At 43.5% G+C, this 27,178-nt stretch overlaps 1 protein-coding gene across 6 annotated transcripts in view; it reads right to left on the bottom strand.

Annotated features, from left to right (window-relative positions):
• CNTLN (centlein) overlaps positions 1-20,178 on the bottom strand; it is a 294,546-nt gene extending 274,368 nt beyond the window's left edge. For all 6 annotated transcript variants that reach the window (XM_037902022.2, XM_037902023.2, XM_037902027.2 and 3 more), the window contains exon 1: positions 17,974-20,178. In XM_037902022.2, the coding sequence (XP_037757950.1) occupies positions 17,974-18,090 (117 nt within the window). In that variant the 5' untranslated portion in view covers positions 18,091-20,178. The remainder of the gene's footprint in view (positions 1-17,973) is intronic.
• Positions 20,179-27,178: the final 7,000 nt, after the last annotated feature.

Genomic DNA, 27,178 nt, shown 5'->3' with positions numbered 1-27,178 from the left:
GCATCATACCAGGACCAGGATTATTTAAAGACTGAGCCCATGGAGGGCCACAGAGATGTCAATGGAGGGGTACTGGGATAGGCCCCTGGTGGACTGCATACCCCAGAAGGGGTAGGGTTGGTTTCAAATACAGACTCAGTGTGCGTGACTCAGCCAGAGGTCTGAGTCATTGAAAACGTGCTTGAGAAACCACTGACAGAGGTCACCACAGACTAAGTGCAGGCACACACAATCAGCCAGGGGACACTCGCGGTGGGTACCACCCCATCACACTCCCAAAGATCTAGATATTTCAGAACATATATTTTAAATGCCATAGTTGCTCCTTCTCCAGCTGAAACAGAATATAAGATACCAATATTTTCCAAAGTTAGATATAAATTTCTTTTCAGGCTTCCAAGCATAATTTGTCAGTGAAAAACAGAAGTACTACAGTATTTTTTAAAATTAGTTCAAAATCTTTTTAAGATACCAAACATCTTATAACTACAGCAGGAAAAAAGCATCAACATACAAACACTCACATAAAAGACAAAGAAAAATGAAGTCAAATAGAATTGTGATTTCTTTTAAATTATTTAGGGAAGAAAATCAATAAGTCAGTGGGTCTTCAACTCTAAATAGCACTATTTTAATTATAAATCAAGACAAAGCTCTTCAGCACAATGGAGAGAAGAACTATGGGGCAAAGGGGGAGGGAACACAAGTATGTCTAAACAATTTTTTTCAAAAAAGCACAGTGGTAAATAAACAGTGTTAATTCTTTTCTCTCTCAGGTAATTTATTACAACCATTGTAGCCAATGGATACCGCGTTGGCATGGGCACCCAAACAAATCACTCAGTCCTAAATATACAAGTTAAACTTACATTTCGTAATTTACCTTATAATAGCCAGACAGTAAGTATGCAATCTTAATGTTATCCTGGTTTGCAGACCTACAAATTCATCAAGAACTGAAGTAGTAACCCAATATTGCCAATCCCAATCCTTTTAAAAACATACATCAGGTTACCAAAAATCATGTGGGTGGCTTAAAAATCATCAGATTTTTTAAAATATATTTTTGGGTTTCTTTATTTACCTTCTTGGTTTGGGATTTCCTTACCTCCGCCACAAGTGTGTCACTTTTTCCAAGCTTCTCTGCAACTGAGAGCATTAGAACCTTAACTTTATTTTTTAAATGAAAGCTGAGATTCTAATGTATTCACTTGACTCCAGGAACTGGATATACACTCACAAGACTCAGACTAAATACTGAAGACTGTCCAATACTTTATACTGAAAATTCCTGCCTGCTAGCTATAAAGGCAGATTACTAATGGGAAAGATATTGAGAGGGAGGGTCTCCCTAGAAAGGAGGAGACAATACTGCATCCGGCAACCGTCAGAGGCATATAACTCAGAAAAGAGTGTTTTTCTACCCTGGCACAATGCAGAAAGACTCAGGACTTGCACTTTCTTCAGCCTCACCTGCAAAGGCAGTAAAACACTTGTCGATTTAAAAGTCATTTAAGTAGCTTACAGAGATGTTTATAGTATTCCTATTTCTCCTTGCACCTGGGCTAGGGGAAGGAAAAAACTCCTCTTTATGGCAGGGACCCTCCCCCAATCTTCCTGTGACTTCTATTTAGAATCCTTACTTTAATGAGCCTCTAGGTTAACTTATTTCCCTACATGTTACCAAACCTTCCAGAAAAAACTAACACTGGGATAAGAATGTGAAATTTTGGGGAGAACAATGGTCATTGTTTTTAGTTTGTTTGTTTTTTGTTGAGGACGCAGGCATGCCTGTCTTTTAAAACTAAAAGCATTTACTCCTCGAGGAATTATGCACCAAAAAAATTAAATTTCTGTGCACAATATTTTAAAACTCTACAAAATCCTGCATATGTTATTTGTCAAAATAACACAATATAATCACTCCAGTTTCAATTATTTTGGTAATTTATTTCAAAATACCTGTCAACAAGTGTGTCAACAATACAGTTAACAGCAAAAAAGATTCCTGCAGGAGTAGAGAGCTAAAGAAACCCATCCGACAACCCTGTTCCAAGTTGGGGTACTGAAGGGGGCTTTGTGGGGCCCCCAGAGCCCAGATACCTGCAGGCCCTTCCCCGCAGAGCCCAGCTGCGGACACCAACAGAGCCCCGACACCTGCACCCCTCTCCCCCAAGAGCCCAGCCATGGGGCACCCTCTTGTCCAGACATCTGTACCTCCAGAGCCTTTACTCCCTCGAGCTTCTTTACTGTCCTGTCGGGGAATGTGGTGTGGTGCAGCCCTGCCCTTTTTCACCCTTTGCCATAGCTGGGTCTCCCAGACCCTCCCCTGTCCCTGGGAGAATGAGGATCAAGCTGGGCAGCCAGAGCGTGCAGCCTCTATCGCCGCCGGGCTGGGTGCTCAGCTCACTGTGAGCTGGGCTCTGCAGAGTCCAGTGCCCCTAGTGGTGGCCAGCAGCTCTGCAGCCCCAATTCTGCAGGGGAAACATGGAATTCTGTGCAAACTCTGCATTGCACAGTAGCACAGAATTCTCTCAGGAGTATGAATTGCTCCAATAAGAAATGCTATCAGTCTGTGGCAGTATATCAGAGGTAGGGAAGAATGATCTCATTTACATAAAGTAAAAAGCAACCAAAATTTTTACCCAACTCTTCAAACCATAACTGAAGTTTGAAAAAAGTTTGTGAACATGGGTGCTGAAACAATACAGAATGAAAATGTACATTTTCTTTTTTAAAAGAATATTAAATCACCTATTAATCAATTAAACTGCATTAAATTACAGTACCCAAAAAGCAGTAACTGTTCTACCTATACTATTTGTTTTGGACGGTAGGACTCAACATTTAAGGACCAGTCTTCCCCTTCAAACTATGAATGGGCAAACACAGAATTAGGAGGAGAAGGTGCCAGGCATCATCTAAACTTCAGTGTATTAGTGGTAAGACACTGTGATCCTAATCAATGAATGCCTTTTACGTTCATTATAAAAATGTAGCATGGTGATGCAACTTTTTATCAATCCTGGAGACCAAAAGAGTCATGTTAAAATAATTTAACGTAAGAATTAATGTTTTCAGCCACATGCTTCTTGTAATAAATCTATGATTTACACTTCCCTTGGTTAAAGTCTTGGTGAACTTTAACACCTGCAAAGAAAATTAGCAGTAAGACATGTACATGTACAGAATTCTAATTATAACAATTGTAAAATGTCAGTCACTGAGTGCAGAAAGTTACCATTCAATATTTAGCCTTACTTCTCTCAAACTAGAGAAACATTTTTAGCTATTAAAATGTTTTGATTTAAATCTATAAATAATTACAGGTTTGGTCTAATAGAAGTAATAACACTAGCTGACAATTATTACAGTGTTAAGAAAAAAAATTTCAAACAGCATTTTTAAACTCTTGGCACAATTAATGGACTTGGTAAGACTGCTCCCTGAATGGTCTTAGGAGCCAAAAAATTTCTTCTGAAACAGGGCTGCATAGCCAGCCTGAAGTTGGCACAGAAAGTTATCTCTACAGCTGTCAAGACCTGGGATAGATCAATCTTCAGTGTATCCAAGGTCTGTTCCGTCTACTCAATGTACGTTAGTTGCTCAGAGAGGTCAGCAAGAGTGTACCCTGAGCATCTGAGAACTTATACAGAGAGGGTAGAATACAGATGTCATTTAAAAGTTCCCCAAAATTACTCATTAAAAATAAAATTATCCACAACAACACTGTATGTCAGAGAAAGAAGCTGTTCTCTCTGGGACCAAGTGTGGAGGCTGGAAATAGAGATGTATAAAACATAAATATTCAGAGTGTTTTGGGAACTAAACTGAAAGTGAGATGATCTCCCCTGAACAGCAAAGCAACTACAATGATTGCAGGTCACATCTCAAATGGAGAAAGTGACAGTTTTGAAACAAAAAGTGAAATTCTTCTTCAGTTTGGAATGAAAATAATTATACCTCATCATAATCATATTGGCAGACATATGGAAATGAATAACCTAGGCTCTGGTCCTACTCACATTGAAACAAACAGTTTTGCCATTTATTTTAATGGCAGCAGGAGCAGGACCCTAATCAGTGAGTATAGACTAATAACAAACAAGCGCTACACAAAGTTCATGTTGCATGAATAACAACAACATAAACATTTGCTGGGACAAAAAAATCAGAAGTGCGTGAGGCATGGACCAGAGTCACAAGACATGGCTTCCTATTGCCCTTTCACTCCAGGTGATCAACTGCAGCTTCTTACTGCAAGTGAATTCATACAATTTCTATTCCCCTTTGAAGGGAAATATAAATAAAAATATTGCTCTGGCCATTTATTTTGTTATTAAAAAGGTATGTAAATATACATCAAAATTGGGATAACCACCTGTTTGCTGGAAACCTGAAAATGCTATCCTCAGCATAATAAGATTTGAACATTTCTGATCTAAATAATAAAAAAAGATTTTTTCAGCCAATTCTTCAGCTCCTTTCCAAAGTAACAGAATCAAATTCTTAGGCTGTAGGAGATGCTTGCAATGCAGCTGTGAAAGACATACTGACAAACAGGAAACAAAACATAAATGCATCTTCTCCTTTGCCTTGAGCAACAAGACATTTATGAGAGTCTGGGTAGTGAGGAATGACTATATGGAGGGGCTTGAATTTTGTTTACATTTGTGCTACTTGTAGTGCTGTGCACATGGAGACATTGGGGAAGTCTGCTTCCTCTGTATAACTGTATATATTAAATAAGCATCTACCTCATCTAGGGTTTAGGATCGGGGCTCATTTTAATAGTTAGCATAAACTGAAATAAATAACCAATTGACAGAATACTTAAGATGTTATAACATCCAAAGCTTTGATATATATATACAAACAACAGGTCACTGGAAAAGGGAAGTGTTCCTTATCTCCTGACTTCAAAAAGTGGAATATCACCAAAACAAAAGGAAAAATTGGCAACACAAACTTAGGAAACAATGCATTTACTGTAAAAATATGAATGACAGAATTTTTACCAGTGAATGCCCTGAAAGAGAAAAATAAAAGCGATGGAGGACAGAGGGAGCTATTGGTTTACTGTAGTTTTTAGGAAAAACTCTAGGTAAAATAATCAGATATTGTATATTCTCTGTGTTATGAAGTGAATATTTCAATATGAAGTGAAATTATGCATGATTGTCAGGCTGGAAGAATTTGTACGGAAATGCAAAATGGGCTACTGAGATAAGCAAATATCAGATTAGCTTGTAAAGAATTTTTTGAAAAGGCATGCAAAAACATGGATGTTACAAATAGTAAAATACTGTAGCAATAAAATTCTTGAGATGTATTTCTTTGGTCTCCCCTACCATCTAAAATGAAGTATTCTAGCTAAAGGGAAGAAGTCTTTAATCAAGCTGTGGTATGAATTTTACACACAATTTTACACATACACTTGCTTCTTGATGTTTCTGTCACATGGGTTTTAAAATTACATCGCTAATATGCCAGCACTGCAGAGTCTCTGCATCCTACTGTGCTGGTGCTTTATGTAATTTCCAGTCACATAATTAACCCTTTAATAAAAATACAGTCCCCTTGATCCAGTCCTACTAAATAAGTGAATACATGGTATAGAATATTCTGGTGCATTATAGGACCTGACACTTTGAGTTGCTGAGCTCCTCAACTCTCTTTAAAGTCATTGGAAGATGAGGGTATTCAGTACCTCACCAGAAGCGATTAGCACTTTAGAAAAATCAGGCTCTAAACCAACAATGGAGTTATTTTCAAGTTCACAAGTCTCATCAATGGAAGCACACAGTATGCACAATCATATATAATTGCAAGACAGACACAATCAGGAAGAAAATATATATCTTGAAGTTATCAGTCCAATCAGCTCAAAGATAAAATGTCTTTAAGGCTGGCACTATAAAAATCTATTTTTTGAAATTCCTTCATACTGGAATATTAGAGAGTCTACAATGAACACCTAATCTTGTGGTATTAGAATAAAAACTTAAAATGTGTCTCTCTTTTATCAGTTTAAAAGAATTTCCTTTTGTGTTGTCTCTATTAATAATTTAGGCAACAAAGAAGGAGTATTCTTTTGAACAGAAAGTGACAAAAGGGAACGTACTGTCATTTACTATACCACAGAGATTACATTCTTATTCAGAACTCATATTGCTTGACGTACGTATGGACTACTGAAATTATAAATTTGTTATAGCCGTGTTTTGGCAGCAGTATTTAGTCTATACAAGAGCACCATACAGATGCCTTAAAAACTGTAACAGGTATTAATGGTTTGACATTATCTGCCTTTATTCATAATTTCACAGGGAAACATTCGTTTTTGACCATGAAGTCTTAATATTACCAATTTTGCTGAAAATGTTCATTTCAACTCATTTCTAATTGACAAGACTGACCTGATATTTTGGTATCAAAAACAGAAACATAATCAATGTTCATGTCTGCACTAAATGATACCAAAGTGACTTTTTAAAAAAATTGAAAAATTCCACCGCAGTAGACTTATGGTTAAGGTGCAAGTCTGTCATGGAGGTCACAAAAGTCACAAATTTAGCTGGTGCGGCTGACCCCAGGGCCACCCAAGCTGCTGGCCCCGGGGTCAGCTGTACTGGCTGCCGCTTGGGCTGCCCCGGGGAACACCCGAGCAGTCCTCCCAGGAGTGGGCCTGGGACCAGCCACACCAGCCACTACTCGGGTGACCCTAGGCAGCTCACCACAGGGAGCACCCGAGCATCAGTCCCGGGGTCAGCCCTGGGGTCAGTCGCACCAGTAACTGCTGGAGCAGTGGACCCCAGGGCCAATCACACAGGGCGGCTGCTGGGGCAGACCCCAGGACCAGCTGCATCGGCTGCTGCTGGAGCGGACCCAGGCAATGGAGTAGCAGCAGTCCCAGGGGCTGTCCCAGAGGCCTTCAGAGCAGCAGTCCCGGGAGCCTTGGAACAGCAGGTGCCTGGGGGCAGTCACCCCGCATCACCAGTGCTGGGGCTAGCTGTCAGAGAAGATTATGTACTGTGCCAGATTTTCAAGAGCTCAGCACCCAGCAGCTTCCATTGTTCTTTTTAAAAGATGCACAAAGAAGATTATCCCCATGCTTTGCATACCTTCAGCCAACCGTTAACCTGGTGCCTCTTGCCTTCTTAGACCTGGTCTACACTAGGGCAGGGATCAATCTAAGTTACGCAACTTCTGCTACGTGAATAACATAGCTGAAGTTGATGTAATAAAATCTACTCAACCGCAGGGTCTTCACTGCGCCTCTCGCTCTGGTGGAGTCGACAGGAGAGCGCTCAGCGGTCAATTTATCGTGTCTAGACTAGATGCGATAAATCGACTCCTGCTGGATCGATTGCTGCCCGTGGATCCTGTGGTTAATGTAGACAAGCCCTTAGTGTTTGACTCTATGATGTTAACATTCTTTTAACATCATTTTTGTATAGAATTTTTTAGGGTTTTTTTGGTTTGCGTTTTTTTAAGAAAATGAAAAAATAAACTCCATTCTGTTCAACTGTAACTAAATCCTACCGAAGTCACCATAAGAATTTGAATCCATAACCTTCAAAAACACAGCACAGAGCCCCACTACTTGAGCTAAAGGTACCAGAGCAAATAGCAGTAGTAGGTTGTTAACTTTTTTTATGCACTAGCCATTAGAAAGGAACATGGCACACACTTTGCCAGTAGGTTACAGAACTATTTGTCAGACAAGAGTAAAATGCTGGAAATCAAAATTTCCATCAAAATTCATGGATTTTATCCTTGATTCTGGTGATCTAATGGTTAGATCTAATGGGCTGAGAGTTAGGAGTTTTGGCTGCTGTTTGTTAATGATGCTCTGTATTTGCATAATGCTCATTCATCTAAGTTTCAAAGCACCTCTGAATATGGAAATGCAGGAGTAACCTCGTTTTACAGACGGCATAACCAAGCACATATTCATTTTGAGAGTCAGTGTGGCTAAGTCTTGGGTCTAATGCTAGGTGGAGAAGTAACTATGTTCTGTAGCTAAGGATGCCTAATCTTTCTGTTTTCAGTTGCTTGTAACTTTCACAAAATGTAACTGTCTGGACTAAAATGGCTCATGATTGCTCTGTGCTTCCCGATGAACTGTTTTTAACGTTTCAGCAAAACCTGTGTGATTGTTGCTGAGAGTGAGGCAGGTTAAAAACTTATATTTCATTTGCCAATATTAAAAAAACAGTTTAGAAAAAAAAGATTTCTAGTAACCTCAGAGTTTAGAGCAGGACCTTAAAATTTAGTAGGAAGATAGTCCTGAGATTGGAGAGGTGCTTTCCACAGGACAGTGAAAATCTGTTCAGATATGATTACGTTATAAACCATTCAGAGGGTGAGGAGGGGAGGGGAGATCACCATTTGCACATGCTCAATAGAACTTTTTAGACACGTGCTCTTAATTTTTGGAACATTCCAGCCGCATTAAGCAAACTCCAAACTCCACAGAATTACAACTTCAATGTGGGGGAGAGTAACTGCAGGAGCAGCAGCTTCATCTCCCCATTCAACATACCATTTGGCCTAGGGAAAAGTGCAGTATGGGAGCCAGGAAACCAGTCCCTGCACCAGACCCCCGGGGCTACTAGAGATCTTTAAAAAAAATAAATAAATAAAAGTGGTATGGAAAAAAAATAATGTTGGCAAAAATGTCCGGTTTTAACCAGCCCTACTCTCAGCAACAATTGCACGTTTTTTTCCTCAAACATTCCAAAAAAAAAGTTCATCAGGTTGCAGAAACTTAGCATGAAAAATTTCAGTCCAGACAAGTTAAAGTTTGTCAAAGTTATAAGCAACTGAAAACAGAATAAATTAACTACAGAACATAGTTATTTCTCCATCTGTAAGGCATCGCTGGTAAGCCCTGATCATTAACTGCACCAGTTCTAATCAGACTCATCACACTCAGATTCCTTATGACAACTCATCTGAGTTCACTCACACACACGCACAAAAACAGCTGGCATCCCTCGGCACCAATAAATGCATGGTCTTGGCCTAATCACTAATAAAACAAACTGGTATTTAATGAACGAAAATACAGAGACTTTACCCCATTTTCAAGCAGAAACGGATGTCGACACTGATGAAAAATCCACACCCCTGAGCGAGGTAGTTATACCGGCCTAACCTCCCCCCCCCGTGATGGGAGATCTTCTCCTGTCAACATAGCTACCGCCTCTCAGGGAGGTAGATTAACAACACTGACAGATGCAGTTAAGCTTTCCCGTCAGCCTAGCAACATCTTCACTTAAGTGTTTCAGTGGCACAACTGCATTAGTGCAGCTGTGCCAATGCAGGGTTTTAAGTGTAGACCTGCCCTTAATCGCTGAAATGCTCAGATCAGTACAAAACTTTCTACTCTGAGTATTTTGGTTTAACCCATTTTTGTCACAAAGAAAAACAGAAAGAAACCAAAAAGCCTTGGCCTAGGCAGGAGAACATTTCATTATAAGGGGCTAACCAAAACATAAAAATAATAAGTGAGACACAAAGGCAGAAAACTATTAGATTTATGACACTTTTCCCACTTTTGTTTAGGAAATAACTGATACACGAAGAGGACAAGATGCTTCTCAAACACCTCCTCATAAAACTTCAAAGAAATAACAGCAATGAGGAGTTTATGTTCTTTATCATTGAGATGGTTATGACATAAATTTTATCAATTTTTTCATAATTTAGAAATCCTACATTAACAAACATACAGTATCAAGGAGGAATAATACTCCTTGGGTTATGTTAGGTATTCAGCTGTTTCAGATGAAAAGCATGTCAGTTTTCAGGGATAGCTGAATACTCCTCATCAGAGAGTCTGCTACAGGGACCAATTCTACCATTATAACTCAGTAATCAGTCCCATGGATTTCAAAAGGGGAATACTCCAGTAAAGAGGTACTACCAAGTGTGCGTGTGGGTTTCTCTCCCCCAACCCTTTCCTCTCTGAGAAGAAGGGAAAAGGAGCCCAGCTCCCCAAGAAATTACTGTTCTTTTCCTGCATGGATGCAGGGAAGTCAGAGAGAGAAGGCCAGACCTGTACATTTTTCACAAGACAGGAGAAGGGAGACAGAGTGGAACCTCCTAGCCTGTAAAGTGCCCAGCAACTGAGCCTGCTCCACTACCTTCTCCATACCCTCTCTCTCCTCCCCTGCTATGAATAATGTAGCAGGCCAACTTCTTCATCCCTCCCCTGCCTAAAAGCGGATGACTGTGCTCCTTACTAGGGAACATCGCTCTGAATCTTGGAAAAGGAAATGGAGAAGCAAAGGCCACATCTGATATTGGAGGGCCTCTGCCTCTTTCCCTCACAAAAGCCAGCTACTGCTGATCATCCATGTGGGACATCACGCAGTACAATGGAACAAGGAGGAACATAAAAGAGACAATGCAGAAAGTACCGTACTGTGGTACAACAGAGATCTGCTACCTAGCTGCAGCCACTTACATCCCTAAAGTCTCAGTACTGCAAAGGAGTGGCCTTCACATTGATCCTTAGTAGAAACATTATGTCAGTCAGGGAGAACAAATTAACAAAAGCTGTCTACATATAAAGGTTATATAAGTTTAAACATTTTTATTTTAACTTCACTGTAAAGACTCAAAAGTAAAAAAAAAACAGATGATATTTAGAACTGAAAAATAGAATCACCTAACCTCTGTTAGCTGAAGAACAAGTGAGCTGCCAGCAGCATGCCTTTGAATGACTATCTTTGCAGAGAGAATTGTAATACTTCTCTCCATGGTCCAAGCTGCTGTGAGCTCATACGGCTCGTGCTCAAGTATCTCCAGAGGCTTCTAGTCAACTTCAGATGACAGTTCAAGGCCATGGGCCTAATCTTCAAAGCAAGTAACAGCTCAAAAGATATCTATGTGAAAGACCAAACTGCCCGTGTATGAACTGCCCCCGACAATTGTGCTCCTCTGGAACAACACGGATCACAAAACCCAGGATGAAGCACGTGAAAGCCAGAGAAATAGCACTCTCAACCAAGGCAATAAGGATATAGAACTAACTTTCACAGATTTAGCAAATCATGAACCTGACCATCTTCACCAAGCATGGCAAATCCTTCCACTTCAAAAAAGCTTTCCTGCCCAAGCAAAAATGACACTTGCCGCAATAGCACTTTCTGCCCACAGAAATAGATACAAACCTATGGCACAAACAAATCAACCAAAATATCCAAGCCCACATAACAACAAGAAAAAAATACCCTGGTCAGAGTTTTTCATATAGAAAACATCTGGAGACTCCAAGAAGCCCACTAAAGATTTCATGCTTACTATTTCTTTTACATAGGAAATGCTCAGATACCAAGGTGATGGGGAGCCGCATAAAAAAAACCTAAAGCAGAATATAGCAGCTAAAGCAAGTAACAGAGACTGGACGTGTCATAATTCATTGTATGACCTTTGGCATGCCTTTTCTTCCCAAATCAATCCAGCCATAGAAAGGGAATGGTAAAACCTCAACGAAAACAAAGTTACACACAAGTCCATGTGTCTTTGGAACCTAAATAGCTTGTGGATCTTTGCAATAAAAGCACTATTTAAGTGAATCAAGAATAAAGGAAAGGGAAAGTACTGAAATGTAAAGCTAGCCATTAAACTGACCAGAGACCTCCATACAATGCTTTTTTACAGACATAACATAGGCATAATTACCATGCATAATACATTCTGAATGTTAATGAAAGTGTGATAAAAGCAGCCATGCACATAGCTTCAACTAGATTAATTATCTTCTGAGTATTATTAAAAATCACCTATAGGATCAGCGTTTTGGATTACTAGTTTATTTTACCCACCTCACTTTAGATAATCCAGTAATCCTGGATTACAATGCAATGATGCCACTTCTCAGAAAAACTTTTTTCCCTGCCACAGGATGGTGGTACTTTTAGGAGCGGCCCAGGTCCAGGCCAAGCTATCACCGGCAGCATTGCCAACTCTCACAATTTTATCATGAGTCTCACAATATTTATTATTCTTCTTCAAGCCCCAATTGCTGGAGTCAAGAGATGGCCAAAGAATCTTAGTTTTCTTTTTAAAAAATGAAAAGTTTCTAGCTGTCTGGTTGTGCAGAGGAGTCTGACAGTTTGAAGTTAATGTACCCTGAAGGCTCATAAAGCAGAAGGCGAATAAAAAGAATCCAAAATGTATTAAAGGGTTTGGAGTTTTTTTAAATCTCATGATTTTGGAGGAAGACTAATTAATGATTTTTAAACAATTGGGATGGTCACACTGCATCTATGTTTAGTTTCCTCCCATATCACGTGATGGAGACTGGATTACATCAAGGCTTGGTGGGATAGGGACAGCAGAATAGGCAGGTCCTATCTCCCAGTAGAGTCACAGAGAGACAGACACCTTTACCTCCCTACCTGAAGAGAACAGGGAGTATCCAGAGTACTCCCACTGGGAGACCTGAAAGGGAACAGCAGCAGCAGCTGTTAGGTTTCATCAGGTAAGGATAAAGACTGCCTGGGAGGACATGTGAACCCCTAATACAAGTCACCCTCACCCTTGTGAAAGGGTTGTGGAGGCTCAAGAGATGGCTCAGGAGTACCTGGAACTGATAGGTGACTCAGACCTGACGAGAAGGTATGGCTGGGAAGAGTTTCTAGTATAAGTGTTGGGATTAGAACTAGCTGGGAAACTGAATTTCAGTTCTGTATAACAAAATGCAAGAGTTTTTGAAAATATTTGATCTCAAATGGCAACTGAAATCAATATTTAGTCTCACAAACACTGAAATGTTCCTGCTGTGGGAACATATCACAGTTCTGGACATAAAGTACTGCTCTCCTAGGGAGCCTACCAGCACTAGGAGTCCCAACTACATGACAGCCCACCAGATTGGGGAGCCCCAGCTCACCAAGCACCAAGTGTACTGCTGAGGAGGAGAGGCAGAAAACTTGCCCAGTTTATGTCAGAAACCTACCTGATTACATTCTTATATTCAATTTTCTTTAAGACAACTATATACTCATTGTTTAAAAGTCAGACCTACATATTATATGCAAACTGTGAAGAGATTTGAAAAAACAGAAACTTTAAACTTCTGCCACATAGATTTACAGCTTTAAGAGTATGTGACTACCTAAATGAAAATTCAGATGTTCCTCTATTCACCATACTGTAGTTGTAAAGCATACCTTCTGGTTCCCCAAAGGGATGGGAAAATACTGAAAGTACTTCCATTCTGTTCTCTTGTCCCACTTGGGGAAAAGCATTTGAATGAACAGTTCTGCTCGGAGCTGAGTGTAGTACAAGTGTCTGTTTATAGATATGGTAATAAACATCTCATTTTGGTGTTCACCTGACTACAGCTGGAATGAACTCAACAAGAGAGGAGTGGGAATGTATTTACTACAAGTAAATGAATGAATATATAATCTGTTGTCTGTGAAGCAGGAAATTTACATGTCTAACTCCCAATGACTTACAGTGGGAATTAGCAAAAAGAAAAGGAGTACTTGTGGCACCTTAGAGACTAACCAATTTATTTGAGCATAAGCTTTCGAGAGCCACAGCTCACTTCATCAGATGCAAACTACTACATGCCATAAGGGGTCACAGCAATGGTTCCCTCAACCCACCCAGCAATATTGTTAACCTATCCAACCATACTCTTAGCCCAGCAGAAGCAGCTGTCCTATCTCGGGGCCTCTCCTTCTGCCCCTCCACCCCCACAAACATGTATCATGTATAAAAAGATCTTCTACACTTTCCACAGTATGCATCCGATGAAGTGAGCTGTAGCTCACAAAAGCTTATGCTCAAATAAATTGGTTAGTCTCTAAGGTGCCACAAATACTCCTTTTCTTACTGTGGAAAGCGTAGAAGATCTTTTTATACACACAAAGCATGAAAAAATACCTCCCCCCACCCCACTCTCCTGCTGGTAATAGCTTATCTAAAGTGATCACTCTCCTTACAATGTGTATGATAATCAAGGTGGGCCATTTCCAGCACAAATCCAGGGTTTAACAAGAACGTCGGGGGGGGGGGGAAGAGTAGGAAAAAACAAGGGGAAATAGGTTACCTTGCATAATGACTTAGCCACTCCCAGTCTCTATTCAAGCCTAAGTTAATCGTATCCAATTTGCAAATGAATTCCAATTCAACAGTCTCTCGCTGGAGTCTGGTTTTGAAGTTTTTTTTTTGTAATATAACAACTTTCATGTCTGTAATCGCATGACCAGAGAGATTGAAGTGTTCTCCGACTGGTTTATGAATGTTATAATTCTTGACATCTGATTTATGTCCACTTATTCTTTTACGTAGAGACTATCCAGTTTGACCAATGTACATGGCAGAGGGGCATTGCTGGCACATGATGGCATATATCACATTGGTGGATGTGCAGGTGAACGAGCCTCTGATAGTGTGGCTGATGTTATTAGGCCCTGTGATGGTGTCCCCTGAATAGATATGTGGGCACAGTTGGCAACGGGCTTTGTTGCAAGGATAGGTTCCTGGGTTAGTGGTTCTGTTGTGTAGTATGTGGTTGCTGGTGAGTATTTGCTTCAGGTTGGGGGGCTGTCTGTAGGCAAGGACTGGCATGTCTCCCAAGATTTGTGAGAGTGTTGGGTCATCCTTCAGGATAGGTTGTAGATCCTTAATAATACGTTGGAGGGGTTTTAGTTGGGGGCTGAAGGTGACGGCTAGTGGCGTTCTGTTATTTTCTTTGTTGAGCCTGTCCTGTAGTAGGTGACTTCTGGGAACTCTTCTGGCTCTATCAATCTGTTTCTTCACTTCCGCAGGTGGGTATCGTAGTTGTAAGAATGCTTGATAGAGATCTTGTAGGTGTTAGTCTCTGTCTGAGGGGTTGGAGCAAATGCGGTTGTATCGCAGAGCTTGGCTGTAGACAATGGATCATGTGGTGTGGTCAGGGTGAAAGCTGGAGGCATGTAGGTAGGAATAGCGGTCAGTAGGTTTCCGGTATAGGGTGGTGTTTATGTGACCATCGTTTATTAGCACTGTAGTGTCCAGGAAGTGGATCTCTTGTGTGGACTGGACCAGGCTGAGGTTGATGGTGGGATGGAAATTGTTGAAATCATGGTGGAGTTCCTCAAGGGCTTCTTTTCCCTGGGTCCAGATGATGAAGATGTCATCAATATAGCGCAAGTAGAGTAGGGGCGTTAGGGGACGAGAGCTAAGGAAGCGTTGCTCTAAGTCAGCCATAAAAATGTTGGCATACTGTGGGGCCATGCGGGTACCCATAGCAGTGCCGCTGATTTGAAGGTATACATTGTCCCCAAATGTAAAATAGTTAAGGGTAAGGACAAAGTCACAAAGTTCAGCCACCAGGTTAACTGTGACATTATCGGGGATAGTGTTCTTGACGGCTTGTAGTCCATCTTTGTGTGGAATGTTGGTGTAGAGGGCTTCTACATCCATAGTGGCCAGTATGGTGTTATCAGGAAGATCACCGATGGATTGTAGTTTCCTGAGGAAGTCAGTGGTGTCTCGAAGGTAGCTGGGAGTGCTGGTAGCGTAGGGCCTGAGGAGGGAGTCTACATAGCCAGACAATCCTGCTGTCAGGGTGCCAATGCCTGAGATGATGGGGTGCCCAGGATTTCCAGGTTTATGGATCTTGGGTAGTAGTTGGAATATCCCAGGTCGGGGTTCCAGGGGTGTGTCTGTGCGGATTTGATCTTGTGCTTTTTCAGGGAGTTTCTTGAGCAAATGCTGTAGTTTCTTTTGGTAACTCTCAGTGGGATCAGAGGGTGATGGCTTGTAGAAAGTGTTGTTGGAGAGCTGCTGAACCATACACGTTGTAAGGAGAGTGATCACTTTAGATAAGCTATTACCAGCAGGAGAGTGGGGTGGGGGGGGGAGGTATTTTTTCATGCTTTGTGTGTATAAAAAGATCTTCTACACTTTCCACAGTATGCATCCAATGAAGTGAGCTGTAGCTCACGAAAGCTTATGCTCAAATAAATTGGTTAGTCTCTAAGGTGCCACAAGTACTCCTTTTCTTTTTGCGAATACAGACTAACACGGCTGTTAGTGGGAATTAGGTGTCTCACTACCATTTGTGCTTTTGAATGACTACAGGGTATGTCTCCACAGCAGCTGAAAGTGTGCTTCCCAACACATCTGTCTACCTGTGCTAACTCCACTCAAGCTAGTGCACTAAAAACAGCTGTGTGACTGTGGTGGCACAGGCACCCGAATACATACCCAGGATGTCGGGTGAGTCTGTACTAGGGCTAGCCACTGTGACCGTACTATTTTAGTGCGCTAGGTCAAGCCGAGCTAGCGCGTTTGCCTACCAGTGCACAGACACATACTCTCAACTGCTGTAGACATATCCCTAGTTACTTTAATATCTAGATACACCTTCCAATGTGATTAGAAACTCAATTTATCAACATGTTGTAGGTAGTGTAAAGATGTTCAGTGTGTAACATGAAAACACCCTATTAAATAAAGAGATCTGACTATATTATTGTATAATGTTTCTCAAAACAAAACCTCACTGTTGTAATTTTTTTTTTGTCTCTGATATTTTCATGGCAATGATTTGTAAACCTGTTAAAACTTTCTAAATAAATTAGCTAAAAAAGAAACTCAATTTGTTCTATTCTGATGTGAATATAATCAATTTTAATAAACTCAAGTGAAGTGCATTACAGATATAACTCACTTTAACAATATTATAATTCCTCTTCAGCCAACAAGTTAGTGCATAGAGTCTTCTCTTAGTGAATTTTTTCCCCCATAGGTGGAGGGAAGGAGAAAACTCAGTGAGTTTTCACTATCAGAAGAGCTTATTTAACTCTCCCTTCATCATTTAGGCAATGAGTGAGGATCCCAAGATCTGTGGGTGTCCTGTGCCTCCACATAGCTACGCTCATGGATTATTCCCACACAATAAGGCTCAGTGAAAAGCCATGCTTCCATTAGCTGTCTAGTCCTACATCTGGGGGGCACAGAAGTGGTGGGTATAAATACTGCTTCAGCAACATTAACATCCACAGGGTCTAACAGAGATGCTTTATTCTCCCCCTGTGACCTTCCTGACCCTGTTAACAAGGGCCTGGAGAGACCCAACCAGGCCAAGTTCTGCAAAAGGAGTGGGAAAAAACATGCCAGAGAACTAATACCCCAACGGCCCCATTGCCAAGCCCTCTTGCCAAAATCCTCTTGTTTGGCAAATATTTATAGCAGAGTGCTGTAGTAAGGTCTTAGACTTCCTCATTTTCATTAAATGTGCCTATTACCAAACAGAAGCGATTAAACTATAACTGTCAAGACTCTACTCAAGGGTCTCTATATGATGCATCATCCCTGCTTTCTGTAGCGTTTGGACAATTATTCAATAAGGGAATTGACAGCAGGCCACCCTTTGCATGTCAAGGAACAGCCTGACAAATGTGCCACAAACCCTCGCTTTTAAGCCAAAGCGGCTTCACTCAAGGACCGAAACGGTGCAACCAAATTGCTGTCACAACCGCACGCGGGACTCGTCGCTCTGGTTGGGAGGCAGCCCCGACGGAGGCAGGGGTAGCTCCTAACCTGGGGCGGGGGCATGCCGGGCGCCTCTTTCCAGCAGGCGACAGGGGGCAGCCCGCAGGGCCAGCGGCGGGGGGAGGGGGGGGGTAAGTCGGCACCCCTGAAATGCAGCTAGCTCCGGGGTGGAGCAGGCGGGTGAACGCGGGCCCAGGCACAAAGGGGTGGGGCAGAGCCCGGCCGGCCGCAGGGGGGCTCCGGGCCTGCCTAGCCCAGGCTACACCGGCGGGCAAGGACCAAGGCAGCCTGAGCAGGATGCGCGCCCCGGCTGCGGGGCGGGGCGCGAAGGTCCCGACCCGGAGGAGGCTGGGCAGGGGAGGAAGAACCGGGGTTGCCCAGCTGAGGCGGGGGGCTCTGTGGGGCACTGGACCCCCCGCAGCCCTGCCCGGGGCCGGGCGGACCTCCTCTCGCTGGTACCTGGCACTGACTCAGCTCCTCAGCCAGGCTCCTGAGCTCTTCCTCCAGCTCCAGGACCCGAGATGCTGCTGCTGCCGCCGCCGCCGGGAGCGGCTCCTTGCGCTTGCTGGAAGCCATGCTCGGGGCGCAGGTCGCCGGTCTGGGCCTAGGAGAGGGGGTTGCACCCCATCTGCCCGCCCGCTCTAGAAAAAAAAGTTGCCGTGAACCAACCACATTAAACTAGCCTGCGCTTCCCCCCCCCCCTTGACCGTGCGCGGGCGGCGCCGGGAACCGCAGAATGAAGGACGCAGCGCGATGATGACAACGACGTCAGTTTAACGGACAGCAAAAGAGGAACCGGTGGGGAGAAAGGGTTGGAAGGTTAGCTCCGTTTTCAACTGCTCCAAGGTTCCGAACGCGCATGCGTGGTTTTTTCGCGCCCTTGGCTTCGCTCTCTGCCGCCCTCAGCGCCGAGCTGGTGGCTGAGCGGGCGCTGCGTCGCGACGGGGGCGGGCCTGGATGTTGGGGGCCAGGGTGATGGGGCCCTGCTGGACCACCGGTAGAGCCAGCCCTCTTGCTTAATCATTAGAAGTGGTCGGACCGGAGCCAGCAATGGGCTGGATCCAGTTTCCAGCCGGAGCTGGGGCTTCCGGCCGGATCAGGCGCCAGTTGGTCTTGGCGCACCGAGAGCCGCTGGGTATGGAGTGGAGGAGCCAGGGTGCTTGGTGCCCACGCGAAAGCCTAGGCTTGACTTCGGCATGAGGTGCTCGGTGGCAGCAGTATTTGCAGCAGTATATACGAACTCACGTTGTATTAATGCGTTGTTATACTGTTATATATGCTGTGCGCTACATGTCGTCTCTATTGAGTATATATTAGGGTGACCAGATCACAACAGTAAAATATTGTGACGCATTAGGGTGCTGTCGGCCCCGCCCACAGTCCTCCCATGCTCCGCCCCAGGTCCCACTTCCTCCCCACTTGGCCCCGCCACCGCACCCCTCTTCACTCCATGGCCTGCCACTGGCTTGCTGCATCTCTCCCCACTCCCCCACCCACTGCTCGCCTCCTCCCACCTGCCACTCACCTCCTCATTCTCCTGCCAGAAACCCCCATACCGCTGTGAGAACCCCCGCCTGCTGTTGGCTCACCACTTGCCTCCTTACCCCCGCCCACTGCTGGCTCCCTCGCCGCTTACCTGTTCAACCCCCGCTGCCCACCACTGGCCTTTTCACCCCTCCCCACCTGCCTCCTCACCCTCCGCCCCTTGCTGGCTCCCTCGCTGCTGACCTCCTCACCCTCCCTGCCCGTCATTGGCTCCCTCGCCACTCGCCTCCTCACCCCCCCTCCCCACCCACCTCCTCACCCTCCCGCCCACTGCTGGCTCCCTCCCCGCTCGCCTCTTCACCCTCCCCACTTGCCTCCTCACTCCCCCTGCACCTGCTGCTGGCTCACCGCTCGCCTCTTCACCTGTCCCGCTTGCCTACTCACCCCTCCTGCCGCAGGTCCCTCTGGCTCCTAGGATCGGGGCAGCCGAGGGGTCTCCACGTGCTGCGCCCGCCACAAGCACGAGCTCCGTGGCTCCCATTGGCTGGGAAAAGCACCAGTGGGAGCTGCTGGAGATGCAGAGCAGGGCTTGCAGGGGCCAGCAGCGCACAGAGAGCTCTCCACCCCAGCGCACCGCAGTCTCCCTCCTCCCCACCAGCTGTGCAAAACAGCTGTTTTGCGGCGCAAGCACTGGGAGCTAAGGGGAAAAATAATAATGGCAAAATCCTGGACGTTTTTAGATATTTAAAAATTCCTCCCGGACGGCGATTTAAGAACCAAAAAACCAGATATGTCCGGGAAAATACAGACGTATGGTAACCCTAGTCAATGGGTGACAGAGCTAGTGTTTCATTAACACACACACACACACACATACGTGTCTGCCTATCTCCAGCTTTTCACCAAGGGGGGAGGGGAATGGCAAATGGATACCTGCGTTTTGCATAAAATCATGAATTGTTGCCGTGATTGCACAGCGTGTGTAAATGCAGCCATGTAAACGGATATCTGTCCACCTCTTTGCATACACATTTCCTCCCTTTGCTTGTCCACTGCAGGTGGACTCCTGCAAATTTTCTTAAGTGGGTCCTCTTCCATCCCCCTGCTCTGTACTCCCACACACCCTTGAAAATGTGACCCTGAATGTATTGCTACACAACATACAAGTAAAATCCTTCATCTCACAAAAAAAATAAAAAAGCATGGGTGGGGGATGGGGACTTCCAAAGGTCTGCTGCTGCAAGCTTTAGTTCAGGCGAAAATTCCATTATCTGTAATGATGGTTTTCTCTGGGAAAGCACTTTGGATCAGACTTGAAATGAGTGCTTCCCTTGATCACTCGTAGTCTTCCTTATCCCAAAGGGGGAAAACTGACAGGTCTTTATCAGCCCGTAGCCCAACATTTTTATATTTGTTTTCCAGCCCCTTGATAAACTGTTCTGATCCATCAAGTTTCTAAATAATAGCCCAACTGCTTCCTTTGATAATCCTTAGAGCCTTCCATGCAAGAGTCTCAGTTCTGGAATAAGGGGAAGATATCTGTGATTAGCATAAGTCTAGCCCATCTCTCAAAAACATCATCTCAAAGCACCTATATTTGCAGCCACCAGCAGCATGAGAAGAAGATCAGCATATACAAGATTCTTATTCAAGCCCAAATAGTTCATTTTAATGTGGATCTATTTCAAATGAAGCATTATTTAACTTAGGTCAGGTTTTACTGTAAACATTTGATGGTATAGTAATGTCGTTTAGGGATGTGTTTTTATTTCATTTCTATACTGGCAAAAGCACTAGGTGTAGACAAAGTTATACCAGCATAGAAGTGCTTTTGCTGGTTAGCAAGAGTTCTTTCTTAAGCACAATCATCATAGACACAAAACAGGATGCTGTCTACTGGCAGGCTCCAATATCACTAATTCAGAAAGAAAATTCACAGAATTGTAACACTAATTTTCTTTTAAATTAAAAGTGCTATTCAGCTAACAAGTTTTATGTTGTAAAGGTTTACTTTTTGCCAACTCCCCTTCCCTCCCCACTACAATCAACAGTTTTGTGCAAAGTAATCCAGCACAAATGAGAAGTAACACCTTAACATCAGTAAACAATAGAAACCAAGATCGTCAAGACTGTCACTAACAACTGTCTGGAAAGTCCTAAAACATTTTACAATTACCAATTTATACAGATCTCAAATATACAGTGTACCCTTGGAAATTCACTTACATGAAAATGTCTTGTTTAAATGCTGAATTCAAGATACACTATCCCCCCCGGTCAGTTTTTTAAAGCTAAATAATTTTAAAGCCCCATACACTAGCACCTCTTTGAAATCTGTGTAATGGGGGTTATTTTTCCAGTCCTTCGGTGATGGCAGTAAATAAGTACCATGATTATGTGGTCTGTCAAAGGTATCATAAAGTCAAAATGTTACACAACTTGGTCCTCCCTCAGCATGGAGGGATGTACTACATGACCTCTCAAAGTCCCTTCTAGCCCTGCATTTCCAATTCTATGATTCTAATTAAATCATTGCTGGATTGAGACAATTCAGTGCCTGAGGCACACCTGGCCGCACCCCATGCCTTGGATTCACCCTCACTTAGAATGTCAGTGACAGGTACTCACTCCTTCCTGTGAAGGAAGAGGAGCAACAGGAATCTGCTCTGCCCCCTGGACAGTCACAAGTGACATCAAGAGGCCCTCAGCACTTAGCAAAGCAGCCAAGGTATAGCTACCTGGGTGGATTCTACTGTAGTCTTCTCCTGCCACCCACAGACCTCAGGTGATGTGGGGCAGGTGGGGCTTCCCAAAGCTGTGGGAGTTGGTGTTAAAAGACCATTGAGGTTACGAGAGCTGTTGTTTCAGGCTGCCTGAAGACTCAAGCAGACATAATTGTACTGAAAATTACATTTTCAAGTTTTTCATAACCACAAAGGCTAGCAATTTTGTCTTTTAAAATGAAATCTTAGACTATATCTGCACTACAGACCCTATGCAGGCATAGCCTGTTAGTGTAGACACATCCTACAACAACAGACGGAGTTTTTCTGTCAGTGTAGGAACGCCCCCCCTCTGCACAATGTAAGGTACATCGGCAGAAGCACACTTATTGACATAGCTGTATCTACACTGGGGGTTTGGTCGGCATAACTATGTAGGTCAGGGGTGTGTTCTTCGCTCCCATGACTGATGTAGCTCTGCCAATATAACTTTTAAGCCAAATCTTAGACTCAGACATAATCACATCACTCAGAAACTGCAGCCCTAAGGACATGTCTGTTGTGCAGTAGAATAAATGAGAGTGAGAGGAAGTAAACAAACCCACACAGCACCTGGGAAAGAGAAGGTTAATAATCTGTCCTGGATATGGGGCTGAAAATGGCCCCACCCAACAATACCTGCCAGCAATCTCAGTCCTGGAGGGAGGGACCTCCAGCTGGAGGTAATCAAAAGAAGGAAGCAGATCATGAATTTAGGAGATGGGCTGAATAGCCAAGCCTTAGGACTGGTTTTTATGTTGTGTAAACTGGGATTTGTTTCTTAACAAAGTTGAATCCCAGGAAGGGGCTGAATATTGACCCTACATGTGTTGCATAGACTGTTTCATAGAATAACTAGGAAAGTCACCTGATTATAGAGGCATTGTTTGGAAAAAAAAGGGTGGGGATCTGCATAGAATTCTGAAAGTGCATGAAGAGGACACGGCCACCCAGGCTGAATGCTCAAGAGATGATACCCTTCATAACTCTAGGAGTGGCAACTGGAAGGGACAACAGAGACTAGGACCACCCAGACTTCATGCATTGACCAGAGGACACATATGAGGCTCTTCTTAGCCCTAGGGATGGCAGCTAGCAACACACACTGACACATTGTTCACCCTTACCAGCCCATTCTGTGCACACACCACATGATAAACACACACAAGAACCCCACTGTACACCCATCCGATATATTAAAGATCAGCTTTACAAGCATTGTTGTGATTCAGGATTTACACTGGCATGCACTGCTGTAAAACTTGGTGAGTGCTCAAGTAGCAATACTCTCATCAAGAGGAGAGCTGGTGATGAAGAAAAGCTGTAAGGAGCCAGGCTAGGAATCAGGTTGAGCAAGGAGATGCATTCTTTAAGTGCTTCCCCTCAGTAGTCTCTACACGTAGGACCTTCTGCATCAGAAACCCTGCAGGTGAGTAATTAGTGATGTCTTTTTCTGCCCCAGTCAAGATGAATTCCTTTTTGGGTTTCATGTTTGGTGTATCTGGCTCATTTTATCGGTTAAGAACATATTTAAAGGAAATGAAAAATCGTTTTTATTCTGTTTTTTCAGTAACACATTTTTAGACTAAGAACCATAGTCTGACCTCAGTTTAGTGCCATTATGAATGGTTTACGTGATCCATCCAGCAAATGGGCTTTCTCAGTATGGTTGGGCTTAGCCAGTACATCCTTACTGCCAATTCAACAGTCCTGATCTTGTGAGGTGCTGTGTGCTCTCAAATCCTATTAGTGCCAAAAGACGAGATTAGTTTTGGCAAGGGACAGATTTAGAAGTTAGTACTACAGGCTCATGCCTAGAGCTCTGTCCCTTGGAGTCATATAATTGTTAGAATTTTAGCTTTAAAAAAAAATTTCTAGCCCTCATGGTTGAGAAGAAAAACTTGAAAACAAGAGTCAAGCATAGCCAATGCCATGACATCTGTCTGTATCTTCAGGCAGCCTGAAACAATAGCTGAGGGGTCTGAACTGCCCCTTATATCATAATAGGCTGTTATCTCTGTTGTGTGGACTCTAGCAAATACCACCCCAACAGAGGACTTTGTGTGTGGTAAGAAGACAGTGCCGCAGCCTGGCCCACTCATCCAAGCAGATTCACCACAGCTGCTGGGGTAAATACGAGAGGCCTGGCTGCTGCCATTCCTTCCTCTCTTTTGAGGAAGAGGGGCACTGCTGTTGCTCTTTGGGGGAGAGCAGGGGTGACCTGTGTCCCTACCCTTGCCTCTCTTGGAGATAAGGTGGAGTCCCTGCTACTATGTGTGGAGGGGGACATGGCAAAAGTGGGGCCATGTGGTAAGTCACAGTGCAGGTCCCTATGTTGTGGTGTGCCTAGGACAGCTGGATTGCCTCAGTCTGGCTCTGGTTCTGACAATGGTGTGGAATTAAACAAGGTTTTAACTTTGAAAATAGATAGCACCTTCAAGATGAAATCTCAAGCACTTTTCAAAAGTGGGCAAGTATAACTATCCCCTTTTTACATGATGGTGAAACTGACACATAGCAAGGTTAAGTGATTTACCAAAGGTAACACAACAATAGCCTGATTCAGGTATTGATTCAATGGGGTTTAGATCAGGCCCCGCGTCTAAGCTAGGACTAGAGATCACAAGATTTATGATTCTCAGTCCTTTGTTTTAACAGTTAGATACACTGATATTCATGGGTTGGGGGCATCCTACTGCCTATTTAGACAAAAAATTACAACAATTTAAAACATTTTCTCTGTTTTACAGGTAGATTGTTTATTTAAGATAATGTGCATAATTTTATAGGTATTCTATTTCTTAAAAAACAAAACAAAGTTTTTCTGCTCCTAGTTTTTGTGTTAAGTTTTAAATAGTTAACCATGAGATTTAACAATATAGCTATTTACTCTATTTTAAATCTGACAATTCTAAAAGCACTTCAGATGAGCAAGCAAGATACTACGTTATTATCTGTTTGCACTGTGGTATTAGCGAAGAGTTACTAAGAGGCTACTTTATACTGCAGCTTTTGAGCTACTAACACTGTTCCCAAAAGCAGTGTTTGCTATAAATTCCCAGCTTTGAGGAATACAAAATAGATACTGCACATTGTATTCTAGGGTGGTACTGCAAAGTCAGCCCAACTTGAACTTTTCTTGCAGCCTGAACTCTATCATCACAGTGGGATTTAACTGCCTCAATCCAAAGAGATGGGACTCATGTATTTTGGCAGCAATGTGAAGTTGTAACTTTGAACTTTCCTGTCCTACTGTGGTTGAGTTTAGAGTAACGAAGTGGGAGTTAATGATTGTTGATTCAAGTTTTTAGGCACACTATTTCTGTATAGGACCTTTTCCTTTAAATATGGAATGTGTTAAAATATAAACCTATGATGTAAACACCTTTATTTTCAGATAAACAGAGTTACAGTAAGTCTGCTAGAGACGAAGTAAACAATAAAGATTGTGCCAGGATTAATTTAGGACTTAAAAACTTTCTTCCCAAGGTCAAGATTTTTTTTAACACTAACTTCCCAAAAGTTGGCTTACGTTTAGTCAAATCCATTCTCAAGTTCGTTATGGGTACTTTGAAAATTAGCACAGCGATAAGCACAATATAAGATAGACAGAAGCTGAGCATGCCCTCCCAAGCACGCCCTTTATAGCATGGCACAGCCTACATTTCCCTCTTAGTCTTTGGCTGCTGTCCCCAGCCTCCCATACCTTCCAGGCTGAGACGACTTAGTCCTCCAGCTAGATCACATAACAGTTCCACCCCTTCCAGGGCCCACAAAGTCCAAGGTCAACAAAAAGAAACATAGGGTTAGCGTCACAAAGGGACTTAGACTCCTCAGGCACTGATACAGGTGTCATTGGCATTCCCGAAAACCCCACTCAGCAGCCACCTAACCCTGTAGGTGCCTACACTCACTCTGCATCTAAATATATGCTGTAAAAGTTCCCTGGGCACCTAAATTTCTGCTCTGGGAATGCACACTGCTGCCTCACTCCAGGCATATGGATGCCTAAACCCTGGTGAGATTCATAAACTGAGGGGAGAAGAGGGAAGAGTGGTGCTCCTCTGCCTTATTCATCTGCAGGGCCCAATGTGTAAGATGTGCTCAAAGGCCGCTTAGCTCCAAACAAAACGTCTGGGGTGCGGGGGAAAGGAGGCCTGCTCTCATAACTTTTAGCCTAGTGGCTAGAGTGCTCACCTGGGACATGGAAGACCCTAGGTCAAGTTCCCCTCTGTCTGATGAGAAGAAGGGATTTGAATAAGGATCTGCTACCTCTCAGGCGAACACCCTAACCGCTGGGCTATGAGTCTGATGTGAGACTCCCTTAATCTCTCCTGTTGTCATTTTTCCACATTGGATAAATATTTAAATAGTCACTGGGCCAGAGAGAATGAGTCTATAGCCTGGTAGTTAGTGTAGCCATCTGGAAGGTGGGAGACCCAGGATCCAGTTCCTGGTACCAGTCGCTATTTAAGAGAAGGCTCACGGCTGAGAACCCTAAACTGAGATAAGCACCTAAATCTAGGCTGCAGGGAGGTGCCTAACTGCCTAATGGGGCAGTGCTTAGAACACCGCTCTCCCTCTTGGGCATCTCCCATTGGCTAGATTAGGCAGGGAGCTACCTGCCATCTTGGATTTTTTTTTTTAATCCTATTCTTGGGTGCCTCTCTCTCTCCCTATTAATCATATAAGGAGCCTGAGCACGTACTTCACGCTTTGTGAATCCCAGTGAATTTCTAGACCCCTAAAAGCAACACTGAACATTACAACACCTAAATCCCTGCGCGTATGTCTACACTACAATTACAAACCCCGCTGCTGGCCCGTGCCAGCTGACTCGGGCTCCCAGGGCTTGGGCTAAGGACCTGTTTAATTGCTGTGTAGATGTTCAGGCTTGGGCTGAAGCCTGGGCTCTGGGATTCTGCCCCTTAGCCCAAGCCCAATGAGCCTGAATCAGATGGCCCTACAGGCTATGCAGCTGGTGTGTAACTGCAGTGTAGACATACCATTTGTGACTTCTAGCCCATAAGTTTTTTTTGTCATTCAGGGAGGTCCTGCAGCAGCCTTCTGTTCTACAGTGAGAGATCAAGGTCTGGTCTGGCCTCTCCCTCCCTGCCAGCCAGCCAGCCAACTGAACTGGGCTCCCCTTTTTTAGCTCCTCCCTCAAAGCCTGACACCTACTTCAGGTATCACAGGGTAGGACTGAGTATGTCCCCAACAGCCATTAACCACTTCCTGACTTGAGTTTGTATACCCCATCACACTGAGTTTAAAAAAAAAATTAACTAAGGCTATAAGAGTTCAGAAGGGGGCTTTTCAGTCTATTGTCTGACTAATCTGTAGATTGTACAAACTTAAGTTGAATAAATCTTTTACAATACTTAATAGAAATAGAAATATTTCTACCTTTTTATATT

Source organism: Chelonia mydas, chromosome 5 (genome assembly GCF_015237465.2).
Source record: "Chelonia mydas isolate rCheMyd1 chromosome 5, rCheMyd1.pri.v2, whole genome shotgun sequence".
NCBI classification, from domain to species: Eukaryota; Metazoa; Chordata; order Testudines; family Cheloniidae; genus Chelonia; species Chelonia mydas.
The sequence above is the reverse complement of the archived record's forward strand: the minus strand, read 5'-3'. Positions and strand labels throughout refer to the sequence as shown.